Source organism: Vespa mandarinia, chromosome 7, assembly GCF_050613455.1.
Source record: "Vespa mandarinia isolate Hongniang chromosome 7, ASM5061345v1, whole genome shotgun sequence".
Lineage (NCBI taxonomy): Eukaryota > Metazoa > Arthropoda > Insecta > Hymenoptera > Vespidae > Vespa > Vespa mandarinia.
The window spans coordinates 7615001-7632713 of record NC_140816.1 but is presented as its reverse complement, the minus strand read 5'-3'; the positions used below and the strand labels follow the sequence as shown (position 1 = coordinate 7632713).

General features: G+C 27.7%; 4 protein-coding genes and 1 long non-coding RNA gene across 7 annotated transcripts in view; 3 read left to right on the top strand and 2 right to left on the bottom strand.

Annotated features, from left to right (window-relative positions):
* Nucleotides 1-84: 84 nt before the first annotated feature.
* On the top strand, nt 85-982 carry LOC146872904 (uncharacterized). Its single transcript, XM_085658287.1, has 4 exons — nt 85-207; nt 292-433; nt 516-779; nt 865-982. Exons 1-4 carry the CDS (start codon nt 129-131, stop codon nt 980-982), a joined length of 603 nt encoding a protein of 200 aa, XP_085514413.1. The 5' UTR covers nt 85-128.
* Nucleotides 963-1847, bottom strand: LOC146872903 (uncharacterized). Its single transcript, XR_014982357.1, has 2 exons — nt 1367-1847; nt 963-1212 (listed from the first exon to the last, which is right to left on the bottom strand). It is a non-coding gene; the product is annotated as an uncharacterized LOC146872903 (long non-coding RNA).
* A 23-nt stretch (nt 1848-1870) lies between these two features.
* On the top strand, nt 1871-4755 carry LOC118443442 (tRNA (uracil-5-)-methyltransferase homolog A). Of its 3 annotated transcripts, none has more exons than XM_085658286.1 (9): nt 1871-2046; nt 2201-2573; nt 2660-2818; nt 2911-3103; nt 3185-3312; nt 3407-3657; nt 3763-3997; nt 4084-4276; nt 4382-4755. In XM_085658286.1, exons 2-9 carry the CDS (start codon nt 2250-2252, stop codon nt 4630-4632), a joined length of 1734 nt encoding a protein of 577 aa, XP_085514412.1. In that variant the 5' UTR covers nt 1871-2046; nt 2201-2249; the 3' UTR covers nt 4633-4755. The 3 variants fall into 3 exon arrangements, with proteins under 3 accessions (XP_085514412.1, XP_035726333.1, XP_035726335.1); XM_035870440.2 differs by having other exon boundaries at nt 1872-2046; nt 2135-2573; XM_035870442.2 differs by lacking the exon at nt 1871-2046 and having other exon boundaries at nt 2384-2556.
* A 972-nt stretch (nt 4756-5727) lies between these two features.
* Nucleotides 5728-17713, bottom strand: part of LOC118443443 (uncharacterized) — a 12246-nt gene continuing 260 nt past the window's right edge. Inside the window, exons 1-3 of the mRNA XM_035870443.2 lie at nt 17549-17713; nt 6065-6238; nt 5728-5865 (exon numbers count right to left, since the gene is read on the bottom strand). The exon at nt 17549-17713 is cut by the window's right edge and continues 260 nt beyond it. Coding sequence (XP_035726336.1) covers nt 5779-5865; nt 6065-6238; nt 17549-17713 — 426 coding nt within the window. The 3' untranslated portion in view covers nt 5728-5778. The remainder of the gene's footprint in view (nt 5866-6064; nt 6239-17548) is intronic.
* LOC118443444 (prohormone-1) overlaps nt 7141-17713 on the top strand; it is a 40386-nt gene continuing 29813 nt past the window's right edge. The window contains exons 1-2 of the mRNA XM_035870444.2: nt 7141-7184; nt 7285-7496. Coding sequence (XP_035726337.1) covers nt 7399-7496 — 98 coding nt within the window. The 5' untranslated portion in view covers nt 7141-7184; nt 7285-7398. The remainder of the gene's footprint in view (nt 7185-7284; nt 7497-17713) is intronic.

The following is a 17713-nucleotide window of genomic DNA, read 5'->3' as shown; positions in this document are numbered from 1 at the left end:
TTTAAAATATTTGTGTTATAATTTGAATTTCATTACATTCATTTTCATAATTTAGTTGATGCAATATTAATAATGAAGTAACAATTGAGAAAGTTTCATCTGCTATTATTAATTTGTACAAATTACAAATGAACTCATATGAATCTATAGTATCAAAAACAAAGGCTTCTATTATGGATCCAGAAAATTTAAATTCCATCTGTTCAAGTATTTATATTTCAAATATTAATATTAATCATTTCTACAATTATTCTGTACAATTTTTATTCAAAAGGAACTTATATTCATTAGAAATAATATGTTCTCCTGCTATTACTCGACAAAATTTATCTAATAAATTTTTGTTACAACCGATGGTAGAAAATAAAAATGACGAAGATGATACTGATTTTTTTGAAACTTTAAAGAATAAAATTAAAACTAGTCCATTAAAGTAATCATATAAAGTAATCAGATAAACTATTAATATAATTTTTCTTATAAAATAATATACATCTATCTTTTCCACGTAACAGATGTTTAAAATCTAAATACGAATTTAAAAAACCATATGGAACAAGAAAAAGAAAACATAAATTTAACGAAGAAAGCAAAGATACAATAAAACGTTTTAAAGAAGACATGGAAAATAAAAATCAAAAAGAAATAAATACTATTAAGCTTCATTCTGAAATAAAAGAAATTTGTAAAGATAATTCAATATTGTCTAATTATAAAAATGATATCCTAAAATCTGTAAATACAAACATAGATAATAATGAGTGTTATGCATTAAAAAGGTATATTTTTACAAAACGTATAATTATATACTTTAAATATTTCATAATATATTATAATTGACAATTAATATATATTTATCTTTAGAGATTTCACTTTAATCTTTCAATCTGATAATGCACTTGATAATGAAGAAAATCATGAATCTACATTCATTAAGCCTATCAATATAAATAATACGGAGAATAATAATGTATTTCTATAAATGAATAGTGTGCATATTTGTAATAATGTTATTTAAATGATTTCATTCGAATAAATTAGTTTATTTTACAATAGAACTTATGTATATCATTTCTTGTTTAGGCTATTCATTACTTTTTGTTCGAAACGTATGTGATATCAGCAATAGATATAGTCGAGGCTTTTGCGTTTCGTCGAAGTAATATCGAAATTTTCCTTTTCCGTAGAAGTAAACTCTTAAATGATTCACACCTTTAATAATATTATAATTATTTAAATATTATATGCCGTACAAAAGATATAATTAAATAAAATTTAAACAAAAATTGATTTATTTAAACATTAAATAGCTTGTAACACGTCTTATAAATAAAATAATTATAATTTAATATCTCTATAATCTTACATTTTGTTGTTTATAATTAATATCAATAAAAACGAATACTCGAATGACTTGATTAGTATTAGGTTAGTAAACTTTTGCATTTCGCTGAAGGAACATCGAAATTCTATTTTTTCGTACGGTTGATTTTAAATGATCCATACTTTCGATAATTTCATAATTATTTAAACAATATATAATGTAGACGTAATATAGTAAATTAATATTTAAATAATCGCTATCGTAGAAATTTCTTAAGTAGTAAGTGAATTTTTAAATCATATCAATCAGAGATCGAGAATGATAGATCTAAATCGGGATGAATAATTGATTGTAATTAATTAATATAAATAAATTTTCTTCGTAGATTTATTCGTAAAAATAAAACGTTTTTATATTATTGGCTGAATGATTTTATTGATCGATTATTTTTATCGACTGAATATTATTACCGATTGAACGATTTTATCGACGAGACGATTGTAATTTTAAATGGAATAGAGAAAATGGATTGGTCTTTGGAACACTAGGCGTTGTTGATTACGCCATATACATTTATCTTGATATACTTTTTATTCTATGATATTCAAGTGATTTCATCATAGCGATATTCTATCACGTTAAATGAAATGTTTCTGCACGTTTATTGCCAAATGTGAAGTTTTAAATAAAATGTGCAAATTATTTGTATTGACGAATTCAACGTAAATATCTATTTGTTATTTTAAATTGTGTACTTTTAGGTTATATTTTGTCATTAGCTTTATGAAAAAAATATAATCTTTTTATAAGGAATTATATTTTGAAGAATGCGGCATGGTGATCTAACCTTAAATCATTTATTCGACGCACTTGTAGATAATTGATAAAAAGAATTTATTGAGTGTATAAAAATTAAATATTTATAATGACCGATTCTGAAACAAAAGAAACTCCAACAGTGGAGGATACAACGGAGAAAAATGAAAATGATCCGTATGCGTATCTGGAAAGGGATAATTTCACATCAGAAAAATTTAAAGTTGAAGTGCGTGGGTTGCCAAAATATTATGGAATTGGAGAGTTTAAAAAATTGTTGAATGAAAAACTTGATTTACAAACTTGCAAGGTAAAACCACCGAAACAGTCAAGCGGTTGGCTGTATGTTTGTTTTAGAAGCGAAGAATGTCGTCAGCGAGCAATATCTACTTTAAATGGAATTTTATGGAAAAACTGTAAGCTTTCTGCTCAGGTATTCTCTTTCATATTTTTTATCTTTAAAAATTTAACAAATTTTATTCTCTTTTAAATATTGACTATTGTCATTGTCTTATATAGATCGCTAAACCAGCTCCAGATCCTTTTGTAAAAAGAAAATTAGAAGAGAATAAAAGTAATAAGAAATTAAAAAATGAACTTTACGATCCAGATATGTCGGCTGTGGATAGAATTAAATTTACAACGACTCCTCTTTGGAACATGCCTTATTCGAGTCAAGTAAGAATATAAGATAATATGAATTTGTTTGAGAAACTATTGAATGTTTTAAAGAACATTTAAATACTGAAATATTTATGATTATATTTCAGCTTGAATTTAAGCAAAAGGAAATGAGATCTGTGTTAATGAAAATTGGTCAGAAAATGCTTGAAGGAAACGTACATTTGTCTGAGTGGATTAATTCGCAAAAGAAATTATATGAAAATTTGCCTTGTGAATTGAAACCTATTTTACATGCCGAAAGTACTGAAGCTTATAGAAACAAGTGTGAATTTACGATTGGTAAATGATTTTTTTTTTTTATAAAGAAAATTCTATATTTGTACGAATGAATTATAATTGAATATTTTGATAATATTTCAGGTAAGAATATAGAAGGTGATAAAGTTATAATTGGATTTAGATTGTCTAGTTATGCTGCTGGTTGTACAGCAGTAGGTCCTATTGATGACCTTTGTCACATTCCTAAAAATATGAAAACTGCAGTAAAGGCAATATATTTTATTTCGCACTCTTCAGTAATTAATAATAATTTAATTCTTTGATATGTAAAATAATTTTAATATAATTATATTTATTCTATAGACATTAGAAGAATTTGTACAAAATTCTGGATTAGAACCTTTTAATCCAGTAGATCACAGTGGATATTGGAAACAAGTTACTGCTAGAACTAGTCGTCTCAATCAATTAATGTTAATAGTGGGAATAAATCCTCAAGATTTAACCATTGAAAGGTTAAAAGAGTTACAAAATCAATTGAAAGAATTTTTTGAATCTGGAAAAGGATCCACTATAGATGTTACATCACTTTATTTTCAAACAATGGAGAATAAGTATGTTATTGTTAAATGCGAAATGAGATTGTGGGTTTTATTTTTCACTTTTTGTACTTTAATTTTTTTGTTCTTTTTTTTTTTTTTTTTTTTTTTTTTTTTTAGAAGTGTCGGCAGCGAATCTAGAAACGTTCTACAGCATATAAGTGGAACTGAATATATCGAAGAAATTTTGTTAGAAAAGAAATTTCGTATATCACCACAAGCCTTTTTCCAAGTGAATACATTAAGTGCTGAAGTTTTATATAAAGCAGTCATCGATATGGCAGAACCAACTAACGACACTACATTATTGGATATTTGTTGCGGAACTGGAACTATAGGTTTATCTTTCTCAAAGGTTTTTTTTTCTTTTTCAATATATTGTATGATTAATAAAATAGCAACAAATTTCAATCTTCGCTGATACAATTTTTATTGCTGCAGCATTGCGGTGAAGTTTTAGGAGTAGAAGTTGTATCCGATGCTATTAAAGATGCAAAACAAAATGCTGTTCAAAATGGTGTTACCAATTGTGAATTTTTTGTTGGTAAAGCAGAAGATATTTTATATCCTATTATTCAAAGGGCAACAAAATCTCGTATTGTAGCTGTGGTTGATCCACCAAGAGCTGGTATACGTAAGTAAAAAAGAATATGGTAAAAACAAAAAAGAAAAAGAAAAAAAAAATAAGCATAGATATAGAGTAATATATTTAAATAACTTTACACATATTTATTTTTAGATCAAAAAACATTATTAACGTTACGTAAAACGAGAAAATTGACAAGATTAGTTTATATATCTTGTGACCCTCGAGCAGCTATGAGAAATTTGATAGATCTCTCAAGACCAAGATCGAAACAATATTACGGAGAACCTTTTGTACCGATAAAAGCTATTGCCGTGGATATGTTTCCTCATACGAAACATTGTGAATTAATAATATGCCTTGAAAGATTATCCGAAGTAACAAACTCAAATGTTAATTCTTGAAAGTATTCAAATTAAATATTTTTTAAATGGGAAAAATGTATGTACATTTATGTTGTATTTTTGAATTATCGATATCAATAATAATTTATGTACGATATGAGACCAATGGCAAGTCCTTTTAAACGTATAGATAGAAAAATTATTTCAATAATTAAACTTTATTTAATACCGCATCATTCTATAATTATGACATATAGCAAATATAATTCTTAATAGTTTTAATGGATGTTATCTAGCATTTCAAAATACACGTCACTTACTCAACAAAATCAAGATAAAAAAAAAAAACAGCTAGAGAGAATAAAACCAATTGGATAAAATCAGTTAGATAAAAAAATTAGATACAAAAATTAGATCAAAATCTAAATGGTCTTTCAAACGATCACATTATGAAAATACGTAAATTAATTAATTTATAGCTTACCTTTCATCAATTAAGTTTTAATATAACAATGCTTTTTACACTATTTTTATTCTTTTTTTCATTAATATTCATTATTTTTTAGAAGCTTTGTCGTACGTTCATTTTCGATCTTACCTTGAAGAGAAAATTGTTTGAGATTTAAGATTGCATAAAATGCGATTGATAATTAACGCGAAACGTATCAATAAAAATATTCTTCCATTTTGTCAAGGAACTCGAGAGCACAGTCGAGATTAAAAATATTTATTTATCGTGATTTTGTATCGATGAAAAATCGTATTTAATTCTTATAGATAATGTATTTGTTGCTGTTAATCATTATGCAACATCAGCCATGGAAAAAGTCGTCGATCGTTGATCAGAAATTAGTAATAAAATTGATAATTGAAAACGTTTAGAGGTAATGACAATAATAAATAAACTTATATCATGATTGCCGGAATAATTTGATTTTGATTTAGCCAATTAGTTTAGTCTGATACATTGATTTTTTTTTTTTTTTTTTTAAATCACAAAAAACGATTATATACACGCAAGAAAAAGAGAATGAAATAGATTAGGATGTGGACACAAGACTGAATTGGGAAGAAATTGAGTTCTTCGACTTCTTAAAACGGAGCAATTTTTCATCAGTTTAAGCATAGGAATAATTGAGATAAGAGAACTTAGTTTAGCAATTGATAAATCGATTGAAAATAGTGGCCTGATTCAGGATACTTTTATCACTTCTTCTTGAAGCATGTCACGGCATTGAAGTAGCATCGCCAATAAACGCGACCCTTAGCCTGTCCACGTCGTTGAAGATCCATCTGTAATAATTGATGATGATTAATCATAGTGAATGTTCTGGAATGATAAATCGATCAATGATATCATTATTAATACGTATTTGCATTGATCAGAGATTATCATTGATTATAATTTACAATTTTGATCAATGACTGGCGACAATTCTAATATATATGATATATTCTAAGTTATTTTTTTTTTGTTTATAAAAATCATCACCGTTTGTTCGTCAGCCGAAGGTACCATCTGTGAATTGGCAACTTGAATCGGTGGAGCTGATCTTGTTAAAGTCTTGCCACTTCCTATCTCTGCTCTTCCTTGATTATCAACAACCTTTTGCAAGGCTATCATCAATTGATCGAACAAAAGAGCTGCTCTTTTTGGCACCACAACCTGTTAATAAGAATGGAATTAAAGAAAAACATTAGAATAAGAAATTGAATATAATCATCAAGTAGGTATAATTTATATTAATTTCGTTAATAAAAACTAGAAGAAGAATAATCAATAATTTTTATGATTATATTGTTTCCATTGTTGTGAGTAATTTCCTAAATACATCGATAATCAATACGAGGTTAGAAAGGATCGATTCGATTATTTCATAATTGACTACGATTAATTAATTGAGATAACAACGATTGCATTTTGAAAAGTCAATTGGATCGATCATTTACAACAAAGGATAGTGCCATTTAATTATAGCTTTACGGCAGAAATTCATTATATACATATATATATATATATTAAATGCGATATAGGAGTATACACAAACACATCCTTTTATCACATTCCAATATCATCTTTTGTTCGAATATTATCATTAATTGTTAATTATCCAATAATATAGGAAAAATGTTGAGGAAAAAAAAAAGAATGTATTAAAATGTTTATAAGTTTTTATATATATATACACACGTATATATATATAATAATTCTTTTTTATTTGGCTGATCAGAATTTTATATACGAAGTAGAACACGCTGATTGGTTAATGAAACGACGGGATGGCCAATTAGATTAGTCGTATTACCGCTCGAAGCGATCCCCAAACTTGCTGGTTCCTATTTGAATCCAATTATCCTTCGTTTATCTAATCGATAATAAACGATCGAGAAGTTAGTACATCTATCTATATAAGGAAGATTTAAGTATCATTTATAAAAAGATTTCCGTTTGCGCACGTGTCTGTTTTTCAAATTATTTACAAAAGATTCTCGATGCACAATTGTATCCTTGTGTATATTTAAATTTGACTGACGTAGTATTGAAAAAAAAATGGCGACAACCGGTAAAGGATTCAGTCATCAAACTGGAGACGATTAAAATATTGAATAACGTAGGTATTATATTAAAATTACAAATCGAGCGTACTGCGAAAGAAAGAAAATGAGAGAGAGACGAGATTTTATAGTTTTAATATTTCTTATTCCACACAGAGAAATCAGGCATTATTACAAGTCATCCTTTCTATTCTCGCTCGAGTGAAAATCAGAACGATAAACAGAAATTTCTGGGTTGGCAAATATGTGGTGGGTGTAAACGTCGAAGCAATGACCGAGAGAAATGGAGGAAACGAGAAAGAAAATGACAATTTTCTTACAATCTTGCAACTCTTGTTGATTTTATTTATACGATCGATTTCCCAAAGGTACGTGTCAAACGTAAAACTTTTATTTTCTTATATTCGATAATATAAAGGTGAAATGATAAAAATAAATGAGGGAGGAGGACGATACGAGGAGGAGGAGGAGGAGGAGGAGGAGAAATTTAAACGTTCGAAATTGAAGATCGCGTTTAAAAAAAATCGCGCGCTGATATTAAACTTTTAAAGTTCATCGTTCGTATTTTTTCGCCCACGCTCGGGCGCGCTCGTAATTTTCATTTCTCTTCGCGGGAAATCGTCTGAAATATGAAAATGTCACGTACTGTGTATGGTAATAATAATTAAAAAACGTACGTAGTAAAAAGAAGGTCGACGAAAATTCTGACAACGTGAAAGAATTAAAAAAAGAATATATTCAATATAAACGAATACGTTAATGCGCTATTCAATGTTAGAGTATTAATATTATTTAATATAAAGAGTATAGCTTTTTTTATTAAATAATAAAAAATATTTCATTAAGAAATTTACATTAGACGTATTTCATTGTATTTTATTATATCGATCATCGGACGTATTTAAAGCCACACGTTGTGAAACATAGTTTTTTAAAATTAAGCTACGAGTAGACGAAAAGAATCCAATACATAAGGGTTACGTTATTCCGATTAAATTTAACGCGATATCGAAATTCCGGTATATCCGGCAAGGGAAAGAAAAATAATTGGAAAACCAAATATGTATGTTTTTTATCCCGTCATTTTCTATTTTTTTTTTCTTTTTTTCTTTCTTGTATTATTATTATTATTTTTTTTTTTTTCTTTTTATTTCGATCGATTCCTAACACAGATATATTCCCATTGATCGAATCAAACTCAAAGTAAATATGTATATAAAATGCGCTAATACTTGTTAAGCAAATATGGTCTCGTTATATAGCATTCTTATTTTACATTTTTTTAAATATTAAGAAAAAAAAAAAGTGTCCGATCATTGCTTCTCAAATATTCCCGATGATTCATTTCGAATTTATTTCCGTTATTATTATATATTTTTTTTTTTCAACGTCCATCGTCGAATCAAAAATAAAAATTTATTTTAAATGAAAAAGAACGAATGTTGCCTTTTGAATGTTGTCATTGCAAATCGCGTTACGAGCTTTTGAATGAAAATAAAATAGTGAAAGAAGGACCAGAGAGAGAGAGGAAGAAAGAGAGTAGACCGAGATGAAGATGATTAAAAAGAGAGAGTGAGGTGTTTCGGGGTGTTTGACGGAGGGAGGGGGAGGAGAGAAGGGAAAAGAGAAGTATAGAAGAGCAACAACGATCAACGTACATTGCATATTTTCGAGTGCGATTCTAGGCAACGTGGCGGATCAGAATGAAGTGCGTTAATTGCGGAATTGAAGTTGCATAATTGCATTGCCATGTCACGAAGATTATTATCATTTCAAAGCCGTTTCAATGGTGTTCTGATTTACTCGTCGGTTGTCGTTCATTCGTCTTTTCTGATTCGTTTCTTCGTCCGCGATTCTCTCGTTTCGTTTTCTAGATGTTAAAATAATTGTACAAAATCACTATGAAAAATATTTTTTGAAAGTTCAAGACCGATCGAAGCAAAAGAAAAAAAGAATAAATAAATAAAAGGATAAGAAAAGAAAAGAGAGAGGAGAAAAAAAAAAGATAAAAAAATATTTTTGCCTTTCACGTGAGTTTCTTTTTTATTTTTAAAAATTAAAAAAAAAGTCCTTTGTTTTATTTTTTTTCCTTTTCTTTTCTTTAATTTGAGATTGTATATTCGTGCTGTTTTAAAGTCTGAAAGAAAATTCCTCTTTCGCATGCTTCTGAATGTAAAATTTTTTCTCATGTTTTCTTTTTTTTCCCCTTTTGCCCACCCCCTTTTTTTTTTTTTTTTTTTTTTTTTAATAACGACGCAACCAAGTACTCTGACAGAAATGATCTAGAGAAAAAGGATAAAATACTACCCCTTGTGGAAGATCAATCCTTCCGGTTGACGGAACGAAAACATAATAAGCGAGCACGTGTGCGTACAAAAATTAATTTCGCCCACAATACTCCATTCTATCTCGGCATCGAATAATCCTCCCCTTTGTGGCGAGACGTTTATAATGTTTGCGTACGTGTTTATATTTACTAACGTTGGGAATGAATATACATCGTACGTATGTAGATAAGTATGTGCGTATGTAGACATTAATGGCGACTGCTATTGTTGCACTACAAGGAAGATGTCCATGATTTTTTTTTTCATTTTTTTGCTCTCTCCCTCTCTCTCTCTCTCCCTCTCTCTCTCTCCCTCTCTCTCTCTCTCTTCTTTTTATTTCAACAAATTGTATACACGTATACTCGTTGAAGACATTTCTGGGTCGATTGATAATGAATAATCAATTTCTGTGAGAATTTTCAATGAAGAAATTAAAAAAAAAAAAAAATATATATATATATATATATATATATATATATATATATAAGAAGTTTAATAGGAAAATAATCTCACTTTTTCTTAAGAAGATTTTGAAATTTATACTTTATCACGTCGATCACGTTCGAAAGTATCTCATGAAATAAAACGTTGAAAAATATTTATCTTGTTAAATAATACGAATACGACAATATCGGATTTGTCCTTTAATTATACATTTTATTTTTTTTAATGGATTAAAGTACTTCTCTACCGCCGCGAAATTGAACGTAACTTGAAAGATGATACCGTGTCTAAGCTAAATCTACGCATTTAAAAGTGTGCGTTTATGAGTATATGTGTGTGTGTGTGTATGTGTGTGTATGTTAGGTGACTGGGTATTCTGCTCGTTAAGGCGCGAATGTTGGTAATTAACTGGGACTGGGATTCTGAATTCGGTATTAATTAATTGACTCTCAGGCTCGCTAGTGACGATTTATCGCGAATATATATATTTTTTCATGTTTTTAGATATTATTCAAGTAAATATAGCATCAATGAAAATACGTACAAATATGTAGGTATATATATATGTATATATATATATATATATATATATATATATATGTATATATGTAGGTGTATAAAGCCTGAATCGGAAAAAAAAAGGAAAAAGAAAATAAAATGTACAAATTGTTTTCAATTGTGCGCTTGAATCTTTCCAATAAATAAAGTAATTTGGTTAGGGAGGAAAACGAGGGAAAAAAATCGGCGGTCATTTTAAAGGTTCAAGCAAATATTCGAAGCAAGTAGTATCGAATAAATTTCTTCTCTTTCTCTTTCTCCCTTCCCCTCTCTCGACGATATATTTTCTAATAGAGAGGAGAGGCCTATCTATATCTATTTACCCTCTGGAATTATCAATGAACGAATCTAACCTGGTAACGTACGCAGCACCCTTCAACTAAATTAAATTTTCAGACGTTTGATGGATTGTAAGTAAATAAAAAATTGCGAAATACTTTCTGATGTTGATCACATATTTTAAACGTGAACGGAGGTAACCAGAGTAGAGAGAGAGAGAGAGAGAGAGAGAGAAAATCAGGGAGGTGGTAGAAGTAACTGGGAGTGAGTAATCTAGTTCCTTTCTCCGGAAATAGAAGGCAAACGGAATAAAATGTCTGAAGTTATCGTTTAACCGGCATTTTGATGATGCCAGTCGTTTAAAAGACGACGTTCTAAAATTTATAGTAAAATAGAAAAATAGGAATAGAGTAATATTGTTTGTAACAGTGAGAAAAAAAATAATAAATAAAAAAATATATATATTATATATATATATATATATATATATATATATATATATATATATATATGTCAATGGAATAATAAAATAAAAAAAATAAAAATAGAAATAAGAATATAGATAGAAATAGAGTAAAATATTGTTACTCTACTTTTTTATTTTATATAAATTTTTATATACGCAAATAAGACATATAGAAAAAAAGAAATAAGAAAACAAGGAAAATTAATTGTTTTTTATCTGTTAAAAAGAAGACACCGATTTGAAGAAGAAAAAGACGAAGAAAATAGCTTTTTAAGAAGGAGAGAATGGGAACAATGCGACGTGTCAGTCAAACTTGGAACATTTATTTTTTTCCAGTGACAAGTATTCAACGACAAAGTTCTAGCCACGTGAAAAAGGGAACATTATTTTTAATGGGAAATATATGTGGGTGGTTTTTTGTCGTTGAAAAGAAATTAATACGATGAATTGGACTACTAGTTTACTCGATATTTTCATAATTTATTATCGTATTACTAAATTTTAAATATGAGAAGATGAGATAAAAGTCACATCGTTAAATTATTATTTAAAGTGCATATACAGGGTGAATCAAAAGTAGCTAAGGGATTTTTAAATGTCAGTCTTACTCTTTTCTTCAGATACTTTTTTAACAATTAGGCAATTTTTTTTCTTCAGATTTTTAAACTACAAACATAAGAATTTTTGGCCCAATCTCTGTAAATACAAATTTATTATATATTTTGAATACACACACAAACGTATATATATATATAATTAAAAATATGAAAAAGATATGTGTCGAAGAATAGAAAATTTGTAGAGAGAATAAAAAAAATAAAATGTTTATTATCATCCTGTCATCGATCAGAGATTGAAATCGACTTTATATGATCGGTATTATTTTGTTTTATTGACGAAGCTTTCATGCTTATTTTGAAACACCCCCGCAAACACGTAAATACTTCCGTTTGTTGGCTAGGCGTTCTTAACGATGATTAAAGCGTTTCCTTACGACGTACACCGCGTCGCACTTTCCTCCCATTTATACTATATCGCGTTTTTTATTAGCCTGAGGAAATCTAACGAGAAGAATAAATGAAACGACTCGATCGATCATTTCGATATAAAAAGAAAAGAAAAGAAAAGAAAAGAAAAAAAAGAAGAAAGAAATATATGATTTTTCTTCTTTCATTTCTTTTCTCTCGATGAAAATGGATAAATAAACATTATATAAATAATCGATGTCAAATCTCTTTAATCTCTTTCCTGTTGATTTGTTTTGATCGTTAATCCATATTTGTCTTTTAATTGTAATATTTTTTTTTATGTACTAAACATAGACACGTGTGTCTGTTTAGGTAGAAATTTTGTTTCATTAGATATGGGGCGAGCAAAAAGGATGTTTTTTTTTCTTTTTTTTTCTTTTTTTTTTTGGAATAAATTACTCTATTGAGATTTTTTTTTTTGGAATAAATTACTCTATTGAGATTTTTATTTCAAGATTTTTAATTCAAATTTATTTGTAGTAAAATTATAAGGTAGGTTTTGTTTTATGTAATTTGAAGAAAAAAAAAAAAAAAGGAAAAAAGAGTGATTAATTTTTAAAACCATTTAGGAACTTTTTCGATACCACATTAAATATATTAAAGGACGTCGATTCACGTAATAGAGATGAACAAACGTTTAATAGGATCCTCCGTAGATATTTCGAGATAGATTATTTTCGAGTATTCGTAGATTGGACTGTCTATATATAATCAGACTATCTAAATATAATTCGTTATGTACTAAATTATATGTACCAATTCATTAAATTGGTACGTACTTACTATTTTTATTCCTGATTTCATTTAAAAGATTGTTCATTCGATAAATGATTCGAAAAAAAGGAAAGAAAAAAATAGCAGAAATAATATATTGAAATATATATTTTTTTTTAGCCGACAAACTAATAGACATGTCTGTACCATCAGAGATTTCAATGCCTGAAACCGTGTAGATTATATAGGTGTTCAATTCCATGTATACTTGTATGTAATATTAGATACGATAAAAATGTTCAATTCGTACAAAATTAATTCATCTCGAATAATTCACGCGTGGAAGTCGTTAAATCATTTATTTTTATTGAATGACCAAGTAATGAAGGATGATTATAAAAGTGATCTGTGATATTAAAAAAATGTTATACTTAAAAATATTAAAATTACATATAAAATAATTAATTTTTTAAGAATAAAATATATTTACAACACTTGTTCCATCCTTGTTGTGAAAAAATATGTTGCATATATATATATATATATATATATAATATATATATATAATATATATAGTTGGATCATTTTCATAATCACGAAGAGAATTATTACTTTTATTATTTTGTTTCGAATAGGTGCGAAACGATTTTAACATTTCTATATCGTTTTAGAAAAAAGAAATGTCGTGAGAAGACGGAAAAAAACAAATCAAAATTTTTAAAAAAGTATCACGTAAATTATTGTCAGGATTTTCCAACCACCCCCTATATACGCTGTCTATTATGCCTGCGGTAGTCCTTAACGAAGACGAATCGTATAGGGTTGCTTGCTTCTCGTCTTTCAACGTAAGCTACGAAAGTAAAAAAAGATTAACTTTATGTCCAACTATGAAATGACTCCGATTAATTAGTCTACTTCTCGTGCCATGCTTTAATCGACAATATTCACGCTCGTATTCTTCTTCCTTTATAATTTAAAGTCCACTGAACAATTTCATTCGAAAATTTTAACTCCAAACGAACACGTATGTATATATATAATATATATATATATATGTTTTATATATATATATATATATTTCCTGTATGTTTCTTTGTTTTCTCGTTGGTACTACGATAACGAGATCCGATTAATTTATTTATTATTATAAAAGGAGACGAAGAAAAAACAAAAAGTTAGCGTAAAACACAATACGAGGTAGCGACGGATGAGATAAATATTTGTTTCGTTCGTGTAGGCGCGCGAGCACGCGGAGAAACACAGACAAACAAAAAGAAAATTTTCGATTATTATTCAATAGTGCTTTATTCAAAAGGATCTAGTTTTTTTCTTTTTCTCTTCGCCAGAAAAGAAAAAGCTAGAACAATTTTTTCTTTCTCTTATTCTTTTTTTCGTTTCTTTATTATTATTATTGTTATTATCATTTTTTTTTTTTGAAAGTCCTATCAATTTAGTTTGACTTATTCTTGATTCATTCTTTTTTTTTCTATTTTTTTTTTTTTTTTTTATATGAAAATTCCTAATAAATTTTTTAAACAACAAAAAATATGATTCAATATGAATTAGGTAAACGTATTTGATGATTGTTATAACGTGCTGAGATTTTTTTTTTTTCGAGATAAATTCATATGTTTCATCAGTTGCATACGTATGTTTGTCCGAGTATACGCGTAAGTAGAGAAGAAAATAATGACAAAACTGTCGCGTTTTCCTGGGAAATATCGTCAAGTCGGGGTTTCACGTTTATAATACTGATAAGAGAAAAGGAGAGGCGAGACACATACACACATATATATACGTACATATATATATATATATATACATATATATATACATATGTTAACAATCGAGAGGATGTGTCGAGTTGAGCAAAGTTGTCGGGTATCAGATTTGCTAAGTTTCGGAAGCGTGACGAGAGAAGAAGATGTAATAGAGGTTTCATAGAGTTCATATGTTTTACCTACATCTTTACTTTATTATATATAATCAATTAAAATCTTCAAGTTTCAGAAATTTATATAGAACTCATATAAAAAGTGGTCATCATCGATCATATCGTCATTTCGAATATCGTTCGACGAAATATATTCTCGAATCGTCACAAAATCATTATAACCATTTAGAGGAATAATATTTTGAAAATTGGGTCATGATAGTAATAACGTCAGTGAGAGATTCTTTTTAATTAAAAAAAAAAAAAAAAAAAAAAGAAAAATAAAAGGAAGAAAAGAAAAAATACAAGATACAAGGAAAAATCTGATTATTAATTTTTTTCTTTTTCTTTTTCTTCTCGACAACGATATATACCGTCGAGTAAAATAAATAATCGTGAGAAATAAATAGATATAAAGTGCGGATGATGAAAAATGTGAAAGGAGTAAGTAAGAAAGAAAGAAAGAAAGAAAGAGAGAAAAAAAAAAAAATATATATATATATATATATATGTATGAAACTGCTGTTGTTATTGTTGCTGCTATTGCTATTTGAGAGAAGATTAAAAAAAAAAAAAAAAGAAAAAGGACAAAAAATATAAAGAAAAGATAAAAAGAAAAGAAAAAATGATCTAAGGAGGAAAATGATAAATGTAATTGCGTAAGCAGATGCTAGATTTTTATAACAATATCATAAGGATTGAATTTTCCATAATGCAATTATTACGAGCGAACGAGCTCTGGCTCGGCTTGGCTTGATTTTCTTTTTTTTTGTCGTCATCGCAAAAATGAAGAAAGCAATTAAGCTTGCATAATCGTCTCCTTTTTATTTATCTCATGATCAGATATGCGTAGGCATATCCGAGAAAAGAATTCCGAAGAGAATAATGAGATAAAAAAATAATAATTCAATAATCATCGTATTATACATATGTATAATATCATATATGACAAGTAGTCCAGTCTTACAATAGAGCCAGCCTAATAACACCTAATACAATATACATAAGAGATATGCACACACACATAGACATACACACACACACACACATACACACACACACACACACGTGTAGATAGACAGACAGACAGACAGACGAAAAATAAGATATATTAAAACTATAAATACTGTTTTGTACGTGTTTCTATTAAAATACCGTAATACTCGTCGAGTCAATCGATTTGTCGATATTAATACTTCTGTCAACTTTGGATTTATTTTAAGTACTTCCATTTCTATTTTTATTTGATAATTAATGATCTTCGTCGTCTTCGTCTTCGTCGTAATTGTTAAGACGAAATATATTCTGATTTAACAAGTTTATCGAGAAGATTATAGCCGAGTCGTTACCTTCTTGTTCGAAATTTTCTAAATCAATTTAACGAATCGATTCTCTCTCTCTCTCTCTCTCTCTCTCTTTCTCTCTCTATCTATATATATATATATATATATATATATATATATATATATATATATATATTCTTTTCTCTTTCTCTTCTTTTCCATCTTCTTTTAAAAGTTTAACTAACTTTTGTCAAATTAGAAACGAATTCTATCGGTCTGTTTGAATTTAGTATTCTAATTTTACTCCTTTTTTTTTTATTTTCTTCTATTTTAAAAATATTATAAATTTGTCGATGTGAGTTAAAAAAAAAAAAAAAGAAACCGAAAATGAATATAAATTCGATTAATATTATTTAATTTTATAAATTAGTTTTGTATTAAATTGAAGATCAATTCGTAAAATCATTTTACGTAGATATAATAAATCTTTTTGATTATATGGATATATATTTATTGAGCGATAATTAAAATTATAAAAAGATTAACTGAGAAAGGTTTCTTTTTCGTCTAAAATTAAAACAATTTTATATTTTAAAATTAAAACAATTTTCGAGGAACGACAATTTTACGATAAATTTAGGGCAATTAAAAGTTTTACGATGTATTAAAATCAAAATAGTAAAGTTTGTTCGTACGATTTCGTATGTACGATATTGTATCCACGTATTTACGTATCTATCTATCAACTGACACGTAGATTGTGGTTGAAATATTGGCGCGAAATTTCACGGCACGTGCTACGATAGAAGAACGATTCACGGTTGATAAGCGCAAATATTCGACCTACACGAATAAATGATATTGTTTGAAAATTGTGGATATTCATATTGTAACTAATTACTAAGCTTAATTGAAGTATCGCCTACGAATTGAGTGGGATCAATAATATTATGATTATTTATACCAAGAGATATCAATGGAGAAGGCCGAGGATACGTTCTAATAGTATTAACAATTTCAATTTACATACGTATCATTAATCGTTTACCAATGTACAGACATAAAAGTGAGAATGAAACGAAACAAAGCGAAACAAAAACAAAAATAAGAAAACAAAAAAAGAAAGAAAAGGGAAAATAAAAATAAAAATAAAAATAAAAAAGAACGTATATCATAAAAAAAAAATAAAAAAAAATAAAAAAAATAAATAAATGCAAGTTTTTTTCTTCTCATTTTCGTTAGAAAATTGTCATACGTATATGATAATTTTGTTAATAAATTTTCGACTAAATATAATATCTGATAATCGATTTTTGTTTGTTTTCATTTTTTTCTATTTTTTTTTCTTTTTTTTTTTTTTTTTTTTTTTGTCTTTTTTTGCTACTCACCGGATATTCGTCGTATTTTGCAGGATAATCGGGATAATCGAGATTGGCAGACGGGTCGTTGTCGGCGGTGTTTCTTTTAAGGACGAGACGTTGATCAACGTTAGCAACAATGATGCACGGTAATATTATAGTAAGAAGAAGCAACGAATGGATTATATTCCTTCC